The 25,135-nt window shown below is 34.1% G+C and overlaps 1 protein-coding gene across 1 annotated transcript in view; it reads left to right on the top strand.

Annotated features, from left to right (window-relative positions):
- Positions 1-25,135, top strand: part of Lrpprc (leucine rich pentatricopeptide repeat containing) — a 99,123-nt gene that overhangs the window by 7,740 nt on the left and 66,248 nt on the right. Inside the window, exons 2-14 of the mRNA XM_020185683.2 lie at positions 4,878-5,077; positions 6,471-6,593; positions 10,559-10,680; positions 10,784-10,842; positions 11,530-11,616; positions 12,665-12,791; positions 13,105-13,249; positions 13,549-13,694; positions 13,933-14,038; positions 14,121-14,228; positions 20,703-20,821; positions 21,831-21,924; positions 24,899-24,965. Of these exons, the coding sequence (XP_020041272.1) occupies positions 4,878-5,077; positions 6,471-6,593; positions 10,559-10,680; positions 10,784-10,842; positions 11,530-11,616; positions 12,665-12,791; positions 13,105-13,249; positions 13,549-13,694; positions 13,933-14,038; positions 14,121-14,228; positions 20,703-20,821; positions 21,831-21,924; positions 24,899-24,965 (1,503 nt within the window). The remainder of the gene's footprint in view (positions 1-4,877; positions 5,078-6,470; positions 6,594-10,558; positions 10,681-10,783; positions 10,843-11,529; positions 11,617-12,664; positions 12,792-13,104; positions 13,250-13,548; positions 13,695-13,932; positions 14,039-14,120; positions 14,229-20,702; positions 20,822-21,830; positions 21,925-24,898; positions 24,966-25,135) is intronic.

Raw genomic sequence — 25,135 nt, 5'->3', positions numbered from 1 at the left:
GACCTAACAGTTGTGTGAAGAGAAGCTAAAGCCTGAGAAACTAATGAGCTTGTTCCAAGAATCCATGTGTTTCAACAAGAGCCTCAGAAAGAAAGATGTCTAGAGGTTCAACAAACGGGTTGAGAGAGAGATTGAGCAATAAAGTAATTATCCTAAGATTTTTGAGCATAAGAGCACAGTAGAGTATGGTAGAATAGGTAACCAATGGAGAGATTTGAAAGGAGTACCAACATTTGGGAAGAGGCATCATTTTGAATTTTTGACATGTTAAAACTCAAGTGAATCTAGCCGTATATAAAAGAATTATACATTGGGACCAAGTGGTCAGGTATAAAGTCTTGTTTAACATTTGAAAAATCAGTTCCTGTAATTTACCATACTAATAGGCTAAAGAAAACTCAAGTGGAATAGTCAAATTAGGTATTGGTAAGACTATTAAGAAATGAATCCCGTTATCCAACAAAACAAGCTGAGAGAGCAGCTAGATGTAAATAAGTCTTACATTTTCCATGCATGTCATAAGTTCCAAATTCCTAACTTATCTGCCTTTGGAGGTCTTCCATTATCTAGTCCCATTCTCCCTGTGTGGGTTTTGTTTTTATCACTTTCTAGTATGAATCCTCCATTGTAGCCAGCTGAGTTTCCCTGATGCCTTTCTGACATTTTGGGCTCATTTTGTAATGAGAATGCCCAACTACAAATCTTCATCCTGTCATCCTATCATTAACTAGCTTTGACTCTGACTTTGGGGAAGTTGCTTCAGTTTTTAATCTGTAAAATGGGGGTTATAGCCATAATTTTCTAGTATCTTTCATGTATTAAGCACATAATAAACACTAGCTATTAACAAAAATCTCTTCTCTCCTATATCCATATCCCCCTTCTGTAACCTCAGTCCCAAAGTGACATTAAACTGACTCATAATACTAGTGAAGAAGAGAAAAACTAGAGAAGAGTTTTAAGAGCACACATGATTAGCTAGGTGCACAAAGTTAAAAAGAAATGTTTACGCTTTAGTAAGAAATTTACTTGAATAAATAAATACTGAGATTATAAAACACAAATAACTCTTAAAATTCAACAACAAGAAATTTTATGACCCGAATAAAAAATGGGCAGAAAATCTGAACATAAGCCTCACCAAGGAAGATATCACTGGCACATAAGCATATGAAAAGACACTCAACACCATGCGACTTCAGTGAACTGTAAGTTAAAACAGTGAGATACCGCATGTATTAGGATGATTAAAATGCAAAACACCAGAAACACCAAATGCCAGCAAAGTTATAGGGAAACAAGAGCTCTCATTCATTGCTGGTAGTAACAAAACTAAAGGTAGGCTTACTCTTAGGTATTTACTCAAGTGAGTTAAAAATTCACATCCCCACAAAAACCTGTATACAAATGTTTATAGCAGCTTTATTCATAGTTTCCAAAAATTGGAAGCAACCAAGATATCCTTCAGTAGGTGAGTGGATAAAGTGTATACATACAATGGAATACTATGCAGCAATAAAAATAAATGAACTGTCATACCATAAAAAGACATAACGGAACATTAAATATATATATGGCTACATGAAAGAAGCCAATCTAAAAAGGCTGCATTCTTCGTGGTACAGCTATATTATATTCTGGAAAAGGCAAAACTATAGGGACATGTGAAAAAGATAGTGCTTACCAAGAATTCAGAAGGAAGTCCAAAGGGATGACTAGGTGGAACCAGGGCATTTTTAGGGCAGTAGTATCATTCTGTATGGCACTGTCATGTATTTGTCACTCTGTGGGTAGTTATACACATAGTGAACCCTAATGAAAACTATGAACCTTAGTTATCAGTCTTCAGCATTTGTGACAAATGTAAAATGCTAATTAAGGAAGTTAATAGGGGCAACTGGAGAGGAAAGCAAGTGTGGAAACTGTACTTGGTGTACAACTTTTCTATAAGCCTGAAGATGCTCTAAAATATTTCAGTCTTAAGTCTTTTTTAAATGGTTCAGGATTAAAAGTCTGTGAAAGTATGCTTATAATAATTTAGACCTGATACTTTTTTGTTCTTTGAACTACAGACACACTTCCATTGTTTTTTGTAAAAAATCAAAAAGATAGCTCTTTGACATGCCAGATTTTGCCAGAGGAAATTTGTGGGTAGTCTGAATATCGGTGGTGCCAGAGTCTCAGGAGATAATCTGAGGTGTTTAATTCAAAATTGTGAAGGAGTCATTGTAACTGATAGTTGGAAGGAGCTGATAAAATAATTTTCTCTTATGTGGTTGCACCAGTTTTGATCATTAGAATTTGGAGGCCATGTGGAGGCCATGTGCTCTAGCTGTGGAAGCCTGATATTTAGGCTTCTACTGTATTTAGATCCACCGTGATTAAACCAGGGACTTGTTTTTTTCTTTCTGTCACAACACACCCATTTCTTGGGGCTGTGAAGTTCTTGTTTCCCTCAAGGCACATTTAAAATCTGGTTGGGATTTTGCTCTGTTGTAGAGTGTTTGCCTAACCTTGTACAAGGTCCTGGGTTTGATCCCCAGCACTGCAAATATAAATAAAATGGAAATTCTGACTGTATTAAGTAATGGACAATGCACTGGAGAATCCTTTGGTTAAATATGTAATCCTTCTCGAACCTCAATTTATTTTATAGTAGATTCATGTTTCTACTTAACTAATTAAAGCTTATGTGAAGGAGACTTGGTTCAATTAAAGACTTGTTAAAAAAAATTAGCTTGAGAAGGTTCAGAATGTATATGTTGATTTATACAGAACTGGCATGGAGTGCTGGTGGCTCACGTCTGTAATCCTAGCTACTTAGGAGGTGAAGATCAGGAGGATCATGGTTAGAAGATAACTTGGGCAAATGGTCTGTGAGACCATATTTTGAAAAAAACCCATCACAAAAAAGAAGTCTGGTGGAGTAGCTCAAGGTGGAGGCTCTGAGTTCAAGCCCCAGTACGGCAAAAAAAAAAAAAAGACAAAAAAGAAAAAAATATACAGAACCGACAAGTGTGCATCACTACCATTCTGAAACTTCTAAACTAATCAGCTTTAGTTGTTGCACCATATTGCACATTCACCTGAACTTTCCGCATTGTTTTGGGTGACTTAAAACACTGTTGCTCTTTTTGCCTGAAACTAACAAAGGAATAGCTTAGTGACAGCAGACACCGTAACAAATAAATGGCCCTGAAAACCTTTGGGAAGTAAAGAATAAATATCTTCCATGGTTTGATTCATTGAGCATTTACTTGAGCTCATTTAATAAACCTTAAACAAGTATCTACAATGTGTGGATTATTAGGTTTAAGATAAGACATTGTGGGCTGTGGATGTGACTCCAGCGGCACTGGAGTTCTATCCCTAGCATTGGTCAGTGTCTCAAATTTTTCCTGTTGTTTACCAATTTATTATTATTATTACCATTATTATTTTTTGGTGGCACTGGGGTTTGAACTCAGGACCTTGTGCTTGGTAGGCAGGTGATCTTCACTTGAGCCAGGCCCAAGCCCCAATTTATTTGTTCATGTAGGTGGAATCATTGACAGTCCAAGTGGTTGTAATTTGTCTCAGTCCATAGTGGTAGAATTTCAGACTGTAATCACCTTATGGTAAAACCTCTGGTATAGCTTCCTTTAATGTCAGTTCACATACATAAACATTCAATTTTTTTTTTCCCTTTTTTGGTACTGGGGATCAAACCCAGGGCCTTCGTGCATGCTAAGCACATGGAACTATACCCCCAGGCCCTGCAATCTTACTTTTAAAAACACCATTGAGTGTGGTAAAATATTATGTACATGCCAGAAAAACACCTGAAGGCATTTCTTGAATTAATAAGTATTTTTACATTTTACTTAGTTATTATATGCTTATATAATAGTTATATTTAGTGGCTGCTATAATTAAGATATTTGAAGTAAATGTGTACATCTCTAAGAATTACAAATGTCTGTGAAAGTGATAGTTGAATTTAGAGAAAGCCTTTAAATTCAATGGTTTGAGACAGGGCTTTACACATAAAGACTGTTTTTCAAATCTGATATTTGTAAAAAAGATACAGCCTATAATCCAACAACCTGGAATACTTCTGATGTCATGTTTTAGAATATTTGGTTACATAGTAATACCTGTATTATTAAAATATTGAGTGGTTTAAAGATTACTTGTCCTTTATAAATATATGTACTGTTTTGATCTTACCTAATTTCCCTTCTGACTTTTTAAAAATTAATAGTATTTAAAACCAGAAATACAGTTTTTTTATGGTTACAGTTTAAAATAATCAGGGAAGTATACAACTAGCATTTTGACATATGCAAAGCAGGTAAGAATCAAGATGGCTCAAATTTATTTAGACAGATTGAAAATAATTTTGGTTTTAACTTAACATGAATTTATTATTCCAAGATAAGTAAATTTATTATTTAAATTTTAAATAATAAACTTATACTCAGAAAACATTGAAGGTAGTTTTCAGAATTCTGAATTTATTTTAGGCCTTTTATGTCATTTGTATAAGCAAGAAGAGCTTTGTAGTATGAACTATTTCATTTTCCTTCATTAACCTTGTTTTGGCTAAGGATGATTTAAAACACACCATATTATTGTCTTAGTTTGAAATAATTTCATGTTGAAGGTTATAAAGATAACTCTCAATTACTCTGGAAATTGTGCATACAATTCACGTGTGTGTTTTTATCTTAGGCAGAAGTCAAAACCTTTCCTACTAGTTTATATTTTTCTGAATATTTTTGTTATCACACTGTGATTTTAGGTACTTAATAACTTAGTAGAAATTTTATCTAAAGTTTGCTCAAAAAGATAAACCAACTGACTTGGTTTATTACTAATTGTGTTTGATTTTGTAGAAAACTACTGAGCCAAACCAGGTTATATGCCATTGTTGCTCACAAAAAGAATATTCCTCAAGAGGATCCTGCCTCTTCACCTAGAAGGAATGCCAGTCACTTTGATTGGGCTCTGATGAGACTGGATGAGTCTGTCCGAAGAACTGGCCGCATTACGAAAGGACTTCTGCAAAAAGTCTTTGATAGCACGTGTCACACAGGTATTTCACAATTTTTTGTTTAGAAATTGAGCTTTTAAAATGAGTGTTTGGGGACAAATTCATCATAGAGTACATTTGACATTTAAAATTTATTAACTGTGATTATGATCTTACCACCATTCCAACTCATCTAGGCAAACGTTTGTTTTAGATGTTTATTTCAAAATCAGCAAAATCACCAAATAAAATTTTGGTAGTTTATAGAATAGAGTTTCTTTCAGTTGTAAATTATCATGGAAGTTAGTAGAGTTTCTTACCTCCCTTTGTATAGTGTCGGCTTTCCCTAAGATGATCAAATATGACAGGATTTCCAGAAAGACTGAAAATCATCATTTTCTTTTCACATTCAGTTAGCTGCTAAAATTGATTTGGGTTACTTACAACTTTGATAATCTGATAGAAGCTGTAGGTCCTTCACTGCTCCCTTCCCCCCGCCCCCCCCCAAAAAAAGGTAAACAGGCAAACACATAATTTTGCATGCAGTTTGAGAAGATTCATTAAGCTTTCTGAAACCTATTTGTGGGTATCAGTTACATTAAGAAGCATAGCTATGAAATCTGATGAAGAGGTTTACCAAAGAAATGTCAGTTATAATTGTGTGTTTAAAGATTATTTTTGTAACTTTCTCTGATTTATTCATTTGCTCAACCATCACTACAATCAATTTTAGAACATTTCCATCACTCTAAAAAAAAAAATGCTTCCCCCTTTCTGCTATCCCGAACTGCTTACATCTCTTCTGGTCCTAGGCCACCATTAGTATAATTTTCTGCCCCTGTTGGTTTTCTTTTTCTGGATATTTCATATAAATGGAATTATGCAATGTTTGTTTTTGTTTCATCTTAAAGGCAGCTTTCAAGAGTGACGTAGGTAAAGATTATGCATGTAGGAAAAAGGAAGTTTATTTTTTAGAGGGTTGTAAACCAAATTGGATATTCATGGGTTTTCATTGTACTGCTTTGTATCATTTTCATAAGCTTCTGAGAAGCTTAACCTATGTATTGCAGCAAACACTGCTTAGAAAATAAATGATCTGTTGTTGTATTTAGTAGCCATGCATATTACATATATGTAATATATATTACATATATTAATATTTAATAATAATATGTATTATCCTTTAGATGCCTTAAGAAGCAGACTAATTAAAAATTTAAGTTGTAATTTTTAGTAACATTATAGATTAGGATAATTTGTGGACTTGCTCAATGTTATCTTTGTTGAGCCAGAAGATTTATGTGTACTCTTATTTAATGGTTATTATTTTTGTTGATCTCCGAAAAGCCAGGTTTTCAAGTATTTCTAAATTTAAGTTTAAAATTTGATACTTAGCTACAACTGTTTCTTACATTATTGGTACTGTTACATGTTCTCCATTCATCTTTTCTCCTAGGCAACCCAGGAGGTAATCAAGCCTTGCTCCTACTACGCAGCTGTGGCTCTCTCTTGCCTGAACTGAGTCTTACAGAGAGAACAGAATTTGCTCATAAGATATGGGACAAACTTCAGAAATTGGGTAAGATTGAATACATGATGTGTGTGCAAAGTGTATATATTTTTTTCTATGCATATGAAAGGATTTCTTTACATAAATACCAAAATCCAGTATTATGGATGGGCTACTTGATTCATCATTTTTTTTGGTAATAATGTTGTGTTTGGTGAGTGACAGTGACATCTAGGGGCATGCAGAATAAAATAGTTTTTCACTTTGGTAAGTGAAAAAGAAAAAACAAAATAGAAAGGTATTTGTTCTGTTGAAGTTAAAACTGTATATACAGTTTGACCAAGCAGTTCCATTTGTTAGAATTTAAGTACATGTGTACTCATATGTGCCACAGAATATTCCTTATTGCAGTTTGTAATAGCAAGAAGTTGGAATTGACCCTAGTGGCTTTCACTGGAGATTGGATAAGTAAATTATTATGATAGAACACTGTGTAACTCTTTAAAAAGAATCTTTCCGGGCATTAGTGGCTCACAGCTGTCATCCTAGCTATTTGGGAGACAGATTGGGAGGATTGTAGTTTGAGGCCAACTCTGGGCAAACTGAAAGTGAGACCCTATCTTGAAAATACCCAACACAAAAAAAAAATCTGGTGAGTAGCTCAAGTGGCATAGTGCCCCAGTGCAGCCAAGAAAAAAAATTATCTCTTCATACACTGATGAGGGAAGGTTCTCTAAAATACAAATAAAAAATTAAGATGCAGAACAATGTGTACAGTATGCTACTATTTTGAAACACTGGGTTTTTTTTTTTCTTATATGTGTGTGACTTATTGAAATATTTCTAGAAGGATGGTAAACTCTGGATGCAGTTTTTACTCTGTCTTTTTTGTATACTTTTTCAATTTTGAACCATACAAATTGTAATGCAATTAAAAAATATAAAGGCCATTGATAAAATTCAATATTTATTCTTGACTTTAAAAAAATCTTAAAGACTAGATGGATTTTTTTTAACATGCTAAAATTTGGAACCATCAACTCATGTATGATGTAGTAACATGAACTAATACTAGAAATTACTGTTTTTTAAGTGATTTGATTATTTATCTGTAAAATCCTAGAAAGTCAGTTTACAATAATTAGCTAGATATATGAAATATTTGAGAAACCATAGATTTTTTAGTTGGAGAATAAAATCCACAGAGGATCCAACTAAGTCTAGCTACAAATATATAAAATGTCTGGGATAGTCTTTATTCTGTAACTGTATGAAAAAATTATAGACTGATCTTTACTCTTCACGGTTGTTGGTTTGGAGTTATTTTTGGTGGTACTGGGGTTTGAACTCAGGGCTTTGTACTTGTAAGGCAGGTGCTCTGCCACATGAACCACACCCCCAGCCCTCTTGCTTCAGTTACTTTTTCCTTTAGGATCTTAAGGTCTGTGTTGACCCACATTTCTCCTATCTACACCTCCTGTATAGATAGAATTGCAGGTGTCTGCCATCATACCCAGGTTATTTGTTGAGATGAGGTCTCACTAAATATTTTGGGGGTCCTTGAACCACTATCCTGAATCTATGCCTCCAGAGTATCTGGGATTTACGGCCATATTTAGACTACCTCATAGCTTTGAATTCTTTAGAATGCATATTGGTGACAAGTTCATTTTTTTAAAGTGAATGTTGTTGGATTTCAGCATCAAAAAGGATTGGATTTTTGTAAGTATAAAAGCAGCAAAAAATGTATGTGAAGGTAAAGAATTGACTATAAAAACTAGAAATTATTTTTAGGTCTGGGGATGTAGCTCAGTGGTAAAGTGCTTGCCTAGCATACATGAGGCTCTGGGTTTGATCTTACAGAAAAAATTCTGTAAGTCAGTAAGTCATGTAAGTAAAAAACATGTTGAATGGTAGATATATTTGCAAAAATGATTGTATTCTAAAATATAAAAAAGCCCTTACACAGCAGTATAATAATAATATCTAAAGTGTATATCACTTTTTCTTACATTATAGTTATTTATGGTCAGGCATAGTGGTGCATACCTGTAATCCCAGCTTTCAGGAGGCTGAGGCAGGAGGATCATGAGTTCTAGGTCAGTTTAGGCAACAGAGTGAGTTTCAGGCTAGCCTGTGTTCTACATAGGAGACCTGTCTAAAGGGTCTTAATATTGCATCCTTTAGGATAGAGGAATCTGTAACTTTTTTGCTTCCTTCTTTGTCAGTAATACTGACATTTGAACGATACTTGTTGAATTAATATTGCCAGAGGCCTGATTGATTGCCAGTGTGACTCTTGTTCATAAATTTACCTCATTGAATAGTAAATGTATTAACATGGTTGAAAGTACCAAAGATTCGGTGAGTTTATAGTGAAAGAGTCCAACCTAGTCACCCAGTTCTCTTTCTTGAGGGCAATTAGTCAAATCTAACTTGAAGAAAAGTTTTAAGAGAACAGTTAATGTTTTGGAAGAGGATGAATGTAATTTCTTAGATAACTATTTAGGAAAGTCAATATTTAGAATTGAAAAATCTTAGATCATTAGAGCTCTAATTTGGAGACAAAGGTAGGAATAAAGAGCTCTGAACAAGAAAGTCCAATCATATTTTTGAGTTGGTATTAGTCAGGTCCATATTTAATGAATTTATACATGTGATCTTGATCAGGAGAGCTATATAGTGATATCTTACAGTTTCCAGGTGACACCACATTTTTCTTGAACTATAAAATGCTAAGCTAACATAACTATAGAAATAATTTTTAGAACCCTGTGAGCAGACAGAAAAGTGGTAGATATATTTCATTGTGGATAAGCACAAGGTGATACACAGAGGAGGGAAAAGTTACCTAATAGTACCAGTGGAAGAGAAAGCACTGATCTAGGCAAGAAATCTGGCTTTTACCCAAAATAGTAATAGTTTAGAACATTCCTTCAAATTTGAACAAAATAAGTCTAGGAGAAATGCAAGTGGAGGATAATTGACAAAATTATTTCACAAAGAAATCAAAGACTATATTAACACATTAAAAGTAATGGACAGTAGGTCCAGCATGATGAGATCCTGTTGAAGGTATAAGAACGTGGTATAAAATACAGAAGGCGATGCCATTGTATTGCTTTTAGTTATTTAAGGTGAGATATTTTATGACTATATCCCTAAACTTTGAGGTTTTTTAATTTAAAGTTTAGATGGTCTTAGACTTTCTTCATACTATGAAAAAGAGGAGTTTGAAAAAAATCTGTATTTTCTTTTTAAGTAAGTGTCTCATGAAATGAAACAAAATAAGTTAAGACAGGGATAAAGTTTTCACTGAAACTCATAGAAACATTTTTGGCATATATAGAATTATGTCCTATTCAGTGTGACAGAGAAAATTAAACCTGATAGAGTTGTATTGATCACTGATTCTAAGTAAGTCTATATGAAAAGCCATAATAGATACTGCCTATCTGGGCTTTCAGCAGTTTCCTCAGCTTCTGTGACAAATTGAAACCTTTAATACAGAACTCAGCTTGAATTGATGAATTTTTTGTTGTTTTTGTTTTTTGTTGGCATTGGGGTTTGAACTCAGGGCCTCATGTTTGGTAGGCAAACACTCTTACCACTTGAATCAGTCTGCCAGCTTAGTTGATGAATTTTGAAATAAAGTTTTAGACATTGTGTGGTAACTTGTTGCATAGCCATGTTGCAGATGTTGACTAGCTCATGGCTCTCTATAAGGCCCTATGAAAAGTTTTGTGATGGTTAAAAGGTTGGATTCAGTGCTATACTTTATAAGTAAGATTTTTAATATCAATAGACAGTTGCTTATAACTATTCAGTAATTCTGTAGTTATGTCTTTCATGCTTAGCTTGCTCTCTTGTGACAACATTTCTGTATAGATGGTTTTAAGTGTTGATACAGATGACTAAAATGCTATAGTGACAATTTTACTCTTTTGTTAAATTTAGGTGCACATAATTGAAGTTGAGATACAGGATATGATTTTTATGCATTTCTAAAAATTTGATCTAAATTTCATTTGTAGGTACTGTGTATGATGTGAGTCATTACAATGCTTTACTTAAAGTCTACCTTCAAAATGAAAGTAAATTCTCACCTACTGATTTCCTTGCAAAAATGGAGGAAGCAAACATTCAACCAAATCGAGTAGGTAGTTGCTGTTATAAAGAGAGATTGATCATATCCACTTTTTTTTTTAAACCCAGAATAAAACTATTAAAAAAATTTAACGAGTCCATTTCATTGACAGGTAACATACCAGAGGCTGATTGCTGCTTACTGTAATGTAGGAGATATTGAAGGTGCCAGGTATGGATTTGTATAAATACAGGCTTATGCAAACAGATTTTGTACACCTGAAACATATTTACTCTATTTTAAAGGCTTTTCATCAAGGGCAATTGCTTCAGAAGTATTTTAATGTAGCAGATTTGATAATGTGACTTAGACAAAATATAAAATTATCATATAAGAGGGAAAGATTAGTAAAAGTTGCTGTTTTAATCAAAATATGTTTTATTGGAGCATAGGAATAAAACTGTTGATGATAAAACTAGCTTTACTTTTTTATTTTATTAATATTTCCTAAGGGAAAAGTTGTTAGCTATTTAAAATGTGTTGAAGCATAAACCTGGGACTAGTCTCTTTATCCCAATTATTCATGTAAAATGAATAACAAATACTTCTCTGCTCATGTAAAATTTATTGCCATTTTTGGATTGAAGGCTTGGGAAATATGCATGGATTCTATTGTACAATGTTATTTTTAACTAAATGTCTTATTGAACTTAGTGCTTTTTAAAGGTTAGTAAACAATGTACAACAATCATTTAAAAATTAGTATTTTTAACAAGAGTGCCTCAGGATTATTAATACTTCCTGAGGAGGGGATCAATTTTTACTTTGTAGTTTTTAAAACAAGGCCCATTTTATACATGCAAAAAGTGCCTTTGGTATGTAATTCCAAGGAGTATCTTCATTTTTCTTTTATTGCAGCAAGATTCTTGGATTTATGAAAGCCAAGGATCTTCCAGTCACAGAGGCAGTGTTCAGTGCTCTCGTTACAGGACATGCAAGAGCTGGGTAATGTTCAGCCTAAGGTTTTGGTTCTTACACACAGGTTAACTCAAAAAAAATTATAATATTATAGAAAACATTAAAAATGAACTGGCTGTGGTGTTGCATGCCTATAATCTCAGCTACACAGGAGGCCATAGGTAGGAGGATCACTATTTTGAGGCTGGGCCCCAGGCAAAAATGTGAGACCCTACCTGAAATGTAACTAAAACAAAAAGGGCTGGAGGTGTGTCTTAAGAGGTAGAGCACCTGACTAGTAAGCATGGAACCCTGAGTTCAAACCCTAATACCACAAAAAAAAAAAAAAAAAATTATTCTAAAAAATTTATAGTGCATGTATATCTACATCATCAAAAAAATCTGGAGTGTGTATGGTAGACCATTGATGTTTTTATAACTTGTTAAATTTATTTCATAAAACTTGTGTTTGAAATTATTCAATTAAAAAAATTTTGCTACATCTGAAATAACTAAATTTGTAAAGTTTATTAACTGCTCTGGAAAATATTTTTATTTTTCATGGGTAATTTAGTACATGTTATTCCAAATGTAAATAAAATTTGTGTTATAAACTACTTAGTGTAGGAGCGTACTTTATTTATTTATTTGTTTTTGGTGGGGCCAGGATTTGATCTCAGGGCCTCATGCTTGCTAGGCAGGCTGCTTTGTCAGCCCTTTTTTGTGTTGGGTATTTTTGAGATAGGGTCTTGCAAACTGTTTGCCTGGGACTGGCTTCAAACCTCAGTTCTCCTGATTTCTGCCTCCTCAGAAGCGGGGTGTGAGCCACTGACACCCAGCTGAAGGTTCATTATTTAATGTCTAGGTAATTATATAACTTATTTTGAGGTGGAACTAACCTATAAACATTTTAGATGTTTATGGTTATTTTAGAATTATACAATCAGTTTAATATGTATTTGTCCTTTTTGTCATCATAATTAACAATAGTATTAAAAATTAAATTGATTTTAATAGTCATAGGAAATATATTTTAGATGGATAATTATATTACATTTGGCGGTGTTATAGTAATTTTTTAAAAATTAATTTATAGAGATATGGAGAATGCAGAAAATATTCTCACAGTGATGAAAGAGGCTGGAATTGAGCCTGGTGCAGACACTTACCTATCATTATTGATGGCATATGCTGAGAAGGGTGACATTGACCATGTGAAGCAGGTAGGACTATATCATGTAAATCAACATTAAAATCATTTCTGTATACTAGTGTTATGTTGTACGCGAAAAGCATTTTATACCTATTTTTGAAGATGCCTCCTTATGGAAAGAAGAATCTTAGTTTGGTGCATTGATGTTGATATATAACAGTTACTGTTGGAATAGAATGTTTCCTATTCCGTAAAATAGTCCTGAACCTTTAGATGGTATTTGTTACTAATTTTTTAAATCTTGGTATTTTCATTTATTTGGCTTTAATACTTAAAAGCACTAGTTCCTAAGTTCTCGCTTTACTTTCTGGAACTATCTGTAGACGCTGGAGAAGGTGGAGAAGTCTGATCTTTACCTTATGGACCGTGATTTACTGCAAATTATCTTTAGCTTCAGTAAAGCTGGATATCCTCAGTATGTCTCAGAAATTTTGGAAAAAATTACCTGTGAAAGAAGATATATTCCAGGTAGATTTAAAGTTCTTATTTACATTGTTTTTGTAGAATTGCTATTTATTAGAGAAAGGACATCATTTTCTAACAGTAGGGGATTATGATAGATGAACATAATACTTTTTAAAAGTCAGTGTAAAATAAGCTAAAAATGTGTTTATAAGTACATAGGAGTAATGAGTACTTGCAAGTGTTTTATTGTTATTTAGGCAGACATTCTGTCAGTGTTTGCAATTTGTAAATTTTTTCTTTAGAGTTTATTACAATATAAAACAATTGATTTAGTAACAAAAGATGTCTTTTTTTCTTTTCAGATGCAATGAACCTCATTTTGCTTTTAGTCACTGAAAAACTAGAAGACACAGCATTTCAAATTTTATTAGCATGTCCTATATCAAGGGAAGGCCATCTGAATGACTTTGGTAGTTTCTTTTTACGACACTGTGTGACTATGAATACGGTATTCTGTCCATTTTTATTTTGTAGATGCTAGAACTGCTATTTAAAAAGATTCTTTAAAAAAAAAATTTATGAGATTAGACCAGTTGTAAACATTGTAAAAACTTTATTTTTGTATTGCAAGATTTTTGGGTAGATATATCAAAGTTTTCATCCTAAGGTGGTAGAATATTTGCAGAAGGTCAAGTGGTGGGGTGTTTGCCTATTTTGTTGACCTGGTGACATTTTTTTCCCCCCAGCCTGCAGAGAAGCTGACAGACTACTGTAAGAAGTTAAAGGAAGTCAAGATGCACAGTTCTCCATTGCAGTTCACACTCCATTGTGCTTTACTGGCCAATAAAACCGGTATTATATTATTTTTGTTAAAACCCAACATGTACAGATTTTGCTGAGGCAACTTCATTGTATTTTATGGCATCTCTTTCAGATTTGGCAAAAGCTCTAATGAAGGCTTTGAAGGAAGAAGGTTTTCCTCTCAGAAGTCACTATTTCTGGCCTTTGCTAGTTGGACATCAGAAGGAGAAAAACATTCAAGGTTAGCATTTGCCTGTGAGTGGTTTGAAGTGGTCTGAGAGGCAATGTAATTATACACACTTATATTTGAATTCTTTGGAAAAGCATACTTATTCCTGAGTATTAGACCTGTGAGAAAGTGGAATTGTGTTAAGTTACAGTGAAACAGTAATAGATTTTTAATTTTAAATTATTAAAAGTTAAAAAATACATATTTCTTTCATCCTAATTTCAAAGGTTTTTGAAGAAACTCTAGCATTTGAAATTAGTCTAGCCTTAATAAAGTTGTATATAATCAAGTTCATGAAAACAAAAGATGTGGCTATTTCCTTTCTGTACCTGTCTATTTCTCCTTAGCTGAGCTTAGGTAGAATAATAGGGAAGGCAAGAAAACTTTTATTGCAAAATGAGTGCTCATGACCTGACAGCCTGCTGATTGAAAGGACAGAAATGTTCAATCTTTCAGCTTCTTAAGTACGTTTAAGCATTTAGCATACTTTTCCCTTGTACACATGGGATGTCTATAGGATATGAATAAGAACTGAACAAATATTAAATTTTAGAGTACAGTATCTAATTCTTTGGTTTGCATTATTGGTAATTCAGAAAGAGTAGTTTCATAAAAAGATGCTTTTAACAGAAGTACCTCCCCCTTGGGGAAACAAAAAATGGTCTTTTTCGTTTTATCTCGCTGTATAATGTGCTTTGGAATGAGATGCAGAGTTGTTAGTGTGACATTGGGTGACAAACAAAATGCACAAACAACAAAAAAGTGCTTTTAGCAGACTTTCATATTGCAATTTTATTTTAAATATATAGCCGTCTTCTGATTTAAAGGAAATAGTGAAACAAGTATTCCCTAATTGTTTCTGACTATAAAAGTCTCTAAATCCTTTTTAGAAAAATCTTTGTGAAAACAATATGCTAGTTTATTAACTCTTTGTGTATTCTCCAGTTCTGAAAGCTCCAAATGTAACCTTTAACCCAGTATTTTTGAATCACAGAAAGTTTACATCATTTCATCAAACTCTTTGGGCATGTTAGTATTGTTTACCTTTATACAGGTATGAAAATACTTTTGGTACCCTGTTGTAAATTTGCTTCTCTCAACCATGTCATATCATCTAGAGTTGAATTAGTTACTTGATTGTTACTACTCAGTAACATAAAATAATTTAGGCAATTTCCCTCCGTAGTTAAAGCTAATCGAACTAGTAGAAAAGGGGCTTTGTCTTAAATCTGTCTTTTCTTAGAATCTCAGAATTTAGATTTTGAAGGTGCCTTGTTGAAAGTTCACATTACCTTGATGAAGGAACTGAGAGCCATAAGGGATTCGGTGACTGACCTTATCTTACATTCCTTATCTAGCTTACAGTAGTTCTAGAATTATAATGTTCTTGACCTCCTATTGAAATACTCTTTTTATACCTCCATATCAGACTTATGTAAATATTAACGCTATATTTTATAAAAATTCTTAGCTTTTATTTGGAAAGTAGGAACCAGTATTTACATTAAGAACATTTTTAAAAAAGAGGTGCCATATTTTTTAATCAATGAAAGTTTCACCTGGAAAAATACTGAAGCTTATGCTTTATTGAGAAGTACTGACTTGAGAGAAGAAGAGATTTTCTGGTATTTTTCTTACTTTTACTTTTTTCTTTTTTTTTTGGTGGTACTAGTGTTTGAACTCAGGGCCTTTGTGCTTGCTAGGCAAGCACTCTACCACTTGACTCATGTACCCCGACCTTTTTGTTTTAGTTAGTTTTTAGATAGGGTCTCATACTTTTTAACCTGGGTCTGCCTGAATCCTGATTATCCTACTTACTTCTCTCAGGTAGAAGGAATAAACAGATGTGTGCCACCATGCCCGGCCTGTTTTTCACTTTTTATAAAATAGTATATGGCTGTCAGAGTGGGTCAAGTGGTACAGTGTCTGACTAGCAAGCAGCAGGTCCTGAGCTCACCCCTGCTACACCCCCATCCTGTACCACAAGGGGATAAAAACCATCCCCCCCAAAAAAAAAAAAAACCCATACCTTCTCTTTTGCAACAGATCCTAAAAGATAGTATAGTATATATTCTGCTGTCTTCTTTCATCTGCCAGGGTATGTGTTTTACATAGTTTCATTCACATAAGGGTAGTATAATGACCTTGCTTTGTCCAGTGAAAGTCATGTTTAGACTGGTGGAAATGACAGATAATGGGAGCAGGTATGGAGGATGTGCAGGAGTGGCTAATGAAGAGTAAATGTAATCAAGAAGTCAGAGACATGTGGAGGTCAGAAAAAACTGAGCCAAGTGTTTCCAACAACATGATGATCTAATCTCTGTTGAGTTTTTCTGGCTGTAATAAAGCCATCACCAGCCTCTAAGAATGCTTCTGCCTTCTTATGACTCATTTTTCCAACAAGTTTATGGCATCAATGGACATAGAAATGGACTTCGAAAAATACGTTTTTAGCAAGTTGGCCTAAATAAGCCCAGATGAGTAGGAATCTATATCCTTTGGTGTAGTGACAAAATACTAAGAAGATGAAAAGGAAAAAGTATATAAAGAAGGGCTGATTAAAAGTATGAATGCCAACTGAGTGGAATAGAGGTAACTTTTCAAAAAGTAAGACTTTGTCTCCAAATAAAGTGAGTATACTAGGTAGAGTATAAGAGTTACATAGAGCAGACAGTCTTAGTCAGTGGAAGTTGTTTAGGTAAATCTTATCTTTTTCCCATAGTTGGAACTTTCTTTAAAATTTTTATTCTTTTTTTTTTCTTGTTTATTCATATGTGCATACATTGTTTGTATGCCCCCTCTCTCTCCCCCTCACTTTCAGGCAGAATCTGTTCTGCCCTTATCTCTAATTTTGTTGCTATTCTTTTTTTTTTTGTCATTTTTACATTTACTCACATGTGTATACATTGTTTGAGCCACCCTCCACCCCCCAGTTGGAACTATTTTAGTTGTTTCGGTTTTCTAGTACATTGAAATGTTATTAGATTGTTTATTTAGTCTTAGTTTAGATGTGCCAAGTTCACACGGGGTTGAAATCCATTTTTATACGAGGTAATATAAGATTAATCTTTGTATAAATGTGAGGCCACGTGCATATAATCCTAGTTACTGAGGAGACTGAGGCAAGAGGATCACAAGTTCAAGGCTAGTCTGGGAAATGTGGTGAGACCCTGTCTCAAAATTAAAAAGTTAAAAGGGTTGGGAGTGTTGCTCAGTAGTGGAACACTTGCCTAGCATGTGTGAGCTTCTGGGAACTGTCTTTACTTCCAGAAAAAGGGAGGAGGGAGTTGTATTTTTTTTTTTTTTTTTTTTTTTAGAATTTATAGATAATCAGATCAGCTCAATCACCCCTTTTCCTTTTTCACTGACAAATGTTGCCGTCTTTTCTTCTGGCTATAGTTACTAAAGGATGCCTGGGAGAGTGACCTCATCTGAGCAGATGGGTCCCAGGCTTAAAGCCTACTGTAGTTTGAGTTAGAAATTTAAGTTAAAAATGCCAACAACAGAGATCATGTGAGCAGAATGCACTCTTTCCCCTGATAACATTGAAGAAATTAAGAAAATTAATTAGGCTGGGCACCAGAGGCTCACATCCATAATCCCGGCTACTTGGGAGGCTGTGATCACATTTTGAGGCCAGCTCAGGCAAATAGTTCAAGACCCTGTCTCCAAAATAACCAGAGCATAATGGACCAGAAGCGTGGCTCAAGTGATAGAGTGCCAGCTTTCCAAGGACAAAGCCCTGAATTCAGACCCCAAACCCCAATCCCACCAAAAAAGTAAAAGAAGAAGAAAATGAATTATATTTGAGGTATTGATGGTAGGGTGGTGTTCAGTATAGGAGTAAGTATTACTAAGATAATCTTTTATCTGCAGTTAATTTGTTGGCTTGTTTTCAAACAGAAAATCTGTTGTCTAGGGAACTTTAAAAAAATTCAAGAATACAGTAATACAGTTAATGCAGTAGTATTAACTGTAGTCACCTTGCTGTACACTAAGTCTCCAGAACTTCTTATTCTTGAAAGTGAAAGCTTATATTTTTTGACCAGCATCTCCCTTTTCCTTCACTCCCAGACCCTGGTAACTACCATTCTATTCTCTCCGAGAGTTCCTCTGACTATGAGGTTCATATATATATATAATTTATTTATGTATTTTTTAGATTCCACATATAAGTGAGATCAATGCAGTACAGTCATGTGTCACTTAATGTTGGGAGTACATTCTGAGAAATGTGTCACTAGGCACTTTAATCATTGTATAAAAATGATAGAATTTTATTTACAAAAACTTAAATGGTACAGCCTACTACATACCTAGCCTATATAGTATAGCCTTTGCTCCCAGACTGCAAACCTGTACAGTATTATAATGCAATGATAAGCACAAACTCGCTAGACAATAAGAATTTTTTTAGCTCCTTTTTACTTTCATGGGAACACCATAAAATGTGTGCTCCTTCATTGACCAAAACACTGAACTATGTTCAGCTGTATTTTTCTTTCTGTTTGTGGCTTATTTCACTTAGCATAATGTCCTCAAGGTTTATTCACGTGTCTTTGGTGATGGGGAGTCTTTCCTTCCTTCTTCCCTCCCTCCCTCCCTCCTTCCAATCTGCTCATCTTCTGTCTTTCTTTCTGACAGGGTCTTACTATGTAGGCCAAGCTGAACTCAAACTCCCAATTTTCTTGCTTCCCCGCACCCCCCCCAGAGTGCTGTGATTACAGGCATGTGCCATTGGCTCTTTCTAAGGCTGGAAAATCACACACACACACACCATTTTGTTTATCCACTCATCTGTCAACAGAATGTTGCCCCTACATTTTGACTACTGTGAAAGTGCTGCAGTGAATTTAGGTATACAGGTATTTCTCTGAGGTGGTGATTTTAAAGTTTTCAGGAATTTCCATACTGTTTTCTGCAATGGTTTAACCAGTTGCCATACTCACAAACAGTGTACTAGGATTCTCTTTTCTCTGCAGCTTCACTGGCATTTGTTATTATTACCTTTTTGGTAATAGTCATTCTGTTTTTTTCTTTTTTTGCAATGCTGGAGATTGGGCTCAGGGCTTCAAGAATGCTGGGCAGGCACCATTCCACCAAACTACACCTCTAGCTGGATAATAGTCATTCCAACAGGGGTGAGATGATACCTTATGCTAATGGGAGGCAAGAACATTAACACTGAATTATGTCTCCAATCTTTTAAGTTAGTTTTAAATTCAATGAGACAATAATTCATTAGAATAAAAAAGTGTTCTCTTTGTTTCTCATTCTTTTGTAAAAGCTAAAGTCAGAATTTAGTAAAAATTAGATATTTTTTGTTAATGTGCTTAATCAAAAACACTTTTTGAAGTGATATGTCAAGGCAGTCTAGCTTGGCAAACATTAATGGCTTCTTGAATTTAAAGCAGCTCTAGATAGAAAAAAAAGGTAATTCTCCTCATTTGATTTTTCAGTGGGGTAGCATTTCCCATATTTTAGAACAAGTGGGGTGCCTTGCTTAAAATAGCATTTAATATATAATTGTGTGTATAATCCATAATTTATGGATAAAGCTGTACATCTGTCATATTTTGGCAGGATCTTCTGCTTTAATATTAAACAGCTTGTTATTTAAATATTGGACAAAGCAATTTCAAAATGTAGTCCTCAATAAACTTAACTTTATGTATACCTGTGTTGGAGGAAAAAAACAGTTTTTGAAACTGGTTTTGTCTTTGACAGATCTGCTGTTCTAATTCCATAATCCCTTCCCATTGCAGTGCTTATTCTTCTTAGGTGTTATTGTGTAATTCTGTCATTGCTGTCTGATAGCAGTGATGTTGTATGATTGATACTCAGTCGAGGGGCCAGAAATGCTCAACACATTTCTCTTAACTTTCCTCGTAGTCATAATTTCAAGGAGAGTTTCATTTTGTAGGAGGTTATGGGGTTTGAACTTACGGCCTTGCGCTTGCTAGGCAAGCGCTCTCCCACTTGTGCCACACTTTGGTTATTTTTAAGGTAAGGTGTTAACATTTATGCCTTGGTCGGTCTGTACTGCTGTCCTCTTATTTACCCTTCCTGCCTAGCTGGGATGACAGGCACACTCCACTACGTCCAGCCTTTATTGGTTGAGATATGGGGTCTTGAGAACTTTTTGCCCTAGCTGGCCTTGAAACTCTATCCTCCCAATCTGCATCTCCTGAAGCTTGGATTACAGGTGTGAGCCACCTTGCGTGGCAGAATACTTTCTTTTTTTCTTAAGAATATTTTCTTAGCATGCATTATGGAATTAGTAGAGGGAGATGAGGAATAGAATAAATTTTTTCCACTCGTCATGTGTCCTAGTTCTTTTGCTTTTCTGCCTTCTCTTTTAGACAAACAAAATGCTGAATAATTTTTTTACACTATGATTTAGAAAGTAACTGAACTAAACTTTCTGATCGCTCCTTGATTTGTTCCAAGTTCTTTATCTCTGTGCTTCTGGGTTGTGCATTACAGGTATAATTGATGTCCTCAAAGGAATGCATGAAATGGGAATAGATCCTGATCAGGAGACATATGTAAATTACGTGTTTCCATCCTTTGATAGCATAAAGTCAGTACGTGCTGTTTTGCAGGTGAGTACAGTATGGTTTTAATTACAGAGTTGACGAGAATGTCTTTCTCCCTAATGTTAGATGGTCATCAAAAAAACCTTAAGTTAGTCTTTTTAGCTTAACATGTGTGTTCTTTCAGATGTGAGTATCCTTAAGACATCTTTCAGCATAAGAGTGGATTATAGGACTGGGCATGGTTGTGCACTCTTGTTACCTCAGCTCCTTGGGAGGCAGACATAGGAGGACTGAAGTTCTGAGGCTGATTAGGACACAAGCACAAGACCCTATCTGAAAAATCAGAAAAAGGATCGAAACTGTGGCTCAAGTGGTAGTGCACTTAGTGTGAGGTCCTGAGTTCAATTTCCAGTAGTGTCCCCCCTCAAATTACATTTTTTATGTTATTTAGCAACCTGTTTTTTTCATTTCGTATCTTTCATAACAATATGTAATTCTGCAAATTATTTTTTGTGCTTGCATGCCATTTTGTTGTATTAATATGCCATAATTTACTTTTATTCATTGCCTATTATTTATTACCTAGGTCGTTTTCAACATTGTACTATTACAAAATGATTCAATAAATATATTTGAGCTAAATTTTGGTTCATATACATAAGTTATTGAACAACTAATTTTGGGACAAGTGATACACCACTTGGAGTTAAGTAAATTTGATCCTCCTTACTTTACCACATGTCCCAAAACACTATTTTAGTATTGTGCATTGAACTTTTGTCCTGAATGAGAGAATTGTAGTGTCTTCGAAAGTAAACAGTCCCTCCACTTCCAAAAAACCACTCTGTGGGTAACAATGAGATAAGCATTTAATGTGGAATGTTGGAACTCTATCTTAAAGCTTTTGCTAAAATTCAATTATTTGACTAATGTATAGTTTAGAGGACTATATTTTTTAAAATGATAGATTTTCAAATAATATAATGATTACATATTGGGAAGATAGGAAATTTGAAAGCATATCAAACTGCTGTTAGGTGAAGCATGTTATCATTGGTATATGCTCTATTTCTAGGAAAATGAGTGTCTGCCTCAAAGTGGTGTGTTTTCTCAAGCCGAAGTGAGACGTGAAGCAGTAAATGGGAACTTAGACTATGTCTTATCATTTTGTAAGTGTTTAACATTAGCAGTAATGATTTCAGTTACTACTGAAGGCATGCAGCGTCGTTTATGCAGTGTTTTGTTTTAAGTCATACTGAAAAGCCAGTTTTTGAGTTGCACTTGTGGATACTTTTGAAGTAGTTTTAAAGTTGAAAGTACATGGGAGATAATATTGTTAGAGTGGAGGTTGGGGTGGGGACCCTGAAGACCAATGTCCTATTTTTAATTCAGCAGCTGATAGGTGATTTGAAGCAAGGCTCTTAACCTCTGTTTGCTTCAGTTTTCTAAGGTACTCCCTATCAACATAGTGTGCATTGGGGTAAAGGGGTGTCTGAAAATTGAATGAGATACTGTTTACCAAAGTTTTTTAAACTTCCATTGTTATCTATTATGACATTAATTAAGTTTCATGAAGTTGGACTGAAAAAGGTATGCTCAAGTGGATCCCTGCTTTGTAAGCACAAACCCCTGAGTTCAAACCCCAGTCCCACCCAAAAAAAAAAATTAAAGTTACATGAAACTATTTCTTAGATTTTCTTAACAAAAACACAGCAAATGTTTGCTAAACATTTAAATGCTAGGGTGTTTACTGTGTTTACTACAGGTTAATAAAGTCATCTCCATTGATAAATGAGGAAAGGTATAGTGAGGTATATGATTTGCCCAATGTGTGCTTTGAGCCTGAAGCAAGATCTTCCAACTCTAACTTTATTCTATTTATCATACCACATTTTGTTTTTAATAAATAAATAAACAAGATGTTCCTTCAAGTCTTTATTTTGTAATATGTCCATGATGTTACTGACAGGTTTAGGTCTTGTAGAAGACACATCATTTAAAACCAAAATACATGAACATAGGGATTTTTAGCTCTGTAAAATGTTTTTGGTTTTTTTGGGGGGGAGGTGGGACCGGAGTTTGAACTCAGGGCTTTTCACTTGCAAAGCAAGCACTCTACTGTTTGAGCCACACCTTCAATCTAAGTTGGAGGTTTTTGTTTTTTTGGTTTTTTTTTTAAGCTCCATAAAATGTTAAAAATTAAATCTTGATTAGTACATATTCACAATGTATAAATGGCAGCTTTGTAAGAACCAGATTATTTGCTATCTATAGCCTGTGTTTACATCATTTAAAATACTTCATTAATTAAAAATAGTTAATATTGGAAGGGAAAGACAAAGTGTCCTATAAGAAAAGTGGTTACTGTTAGAGGTATAGTTATTTGAGTTGGAGGCTAAATATTACTTTGGCTGCTATTTAAGTGTATTGATTTTGCCTTCCACTCTGTAAAATATATAGATTTTCTATACTGACAAGATGAAAACAGAGATGCATTAGCAGGAGACTCTGGGCTCGTAAGGTGCATACATGAGAGCTGACTTTCCCTTTTATCATACCATCTATTCCACTTTATTGTCAACCTTGATTTTTCAGATTTGTTTGTTGCTAAGGAAACTATACGACACCAACATTTCAGTTTGCTGGGATTTTTCTGGCTACCTTTTTAAGGAAAAAAACTTGACAATAGTCTGTGCAATACAATTTTGAATAGTATAAAAATACATTATCAAGAAGTTGTTTATTAAATTGGAAAAGAAAAATGCCAGGGACCATGAGACTGAAGTATATTTGAGCCCACTCTTGTCATTTCCTTGCCCCGTTGGATTTACAAGTCTTTAAAGAGCAGTTCATTTTGTCATTGCTTTAGGCAGCTCTTAGGTTGTACTGTTGTTTACTGCATCACCAAGAATGTCAATGTAGGGAGGTTTTGTTATCTTGATCAAGTTTGTAGGGTACTAGGTTCACATCTTCTCATTTTTATTTGTGAGTATGCCTAATTAATTTTGTCAAGCAAAATTAAAGGTTGTCTGGAGGCACTTAGTTATGTTCACTTTCTAATTCTTTGAGTGACTAAGTATAGGTCCTCTTAAAAATGTTTTTTAGACTTTCAAATGTTGTAAGACCTCTGGGAAACTTAAACTCCTTGCTGAAGGGATATATCAGTTGATCTTAAATAACTCTTGTGTGGGAGTTAATTTTTATATTTAAGTGAGGTAAATCTTTAATATGACTGATTGTTCTATGAGTTCTTTAAAAAAATTAAGCCAACTATCTTAAGGTTCACCTAACCTGAATTTATTGCCTTCAGAATTTGTCTCTACTCTGAATTCCTCTCATTACAGCTTAACTTGTATCATTAAAAAGCCACATTATATTTAAAGTGAAAAGATTATAATGATACCATTATAATATGATTGCAAGGAAAAAGAAATTCAGGAGATGCTTAAGGTGATCCCATCCACCCCTTGCTAGTTACAGCAAGGTTTATATGAAGAAGCTATACCAGGCCTGATTCTTCTGCTAATGCAAATCAGGCTTACAAATCAGTACCGAAACATTCAAGGTTTTGACTGTTAAATGCTAAAATAAGTAGTAGAGGAAACAAATGCTCAGAAAAATGAAAGGTCAATATAAATCAGTAATATAACAGTTAAATACATATTTTATCATGATTTTACCTTGTTACTCTTAGAAAAGAATTTTCTCTTCTGTCTTCAAAAGATGAAAGTCTTTAATACAGTCTCTCCATAGTGCCACAGTATTCAGTAGCACACAATATCAGTTGTGTACCCTGGTGATTCAGTTATGATGATAAATTAGTAATTGCCGTTTATGTGCAAGAACAGTTACCATATAAAGTCATTAATTGTATACACTCACCAAAATGAAGTAAAATGCTTTGAAAGAATGGTTTTCTTGCAAATACATATTGCTGTTATTTTATTAATTTTGTATGAAAACATTATTTTTAAATGAAAATTATTATTTTAAAATTTAAATTGTTATTATAAATTGCTATTTTTAAATAAAATGAAAATTAAAAGGATTTGGTAAAATTTTGTCAAATAAGTTGGTAACTCAGGGTTTTTGATTGTTTTGTTTGTTTGGTGTGAGATGTTTAACAATCATTTTCTTTTGCAGTGAAATCAAATGAGTTGCCTTTCTCATTTAATTCTTTAAGAGGCAGTCTAATTCTAGGCTTTAGGAGGTAAGATTATCAACTTAAATGTTCTTTGCCTGGTTATGAACTAATTGATTACTCCTTTTCTTATAATCGAGTACATGAGGAAAGGTGGTTATTCTTATATTCTGATATACTGGGTACCTGAAATAATCCTGCCTGTTCTATTCTTCTAAGTAGCCTTTTATATATCTTTC

Source organism: Castor canadensis, chromosome 12 (genome assembly GCF_047511655.1).
Source record: "Castor canadensis chromosome 12, mCasCan1.hap1v2, whole genome shotgun sequence".
NCBI classification, from domain to species: Eukaryota; Metazoa; Chordata; class Mammalia; order Rodentia; family Castoridae; genus Castor; species Castor canadensis.
This window is presented reverse-complemented; position numbering and strand designations above follow the sequence as displayed.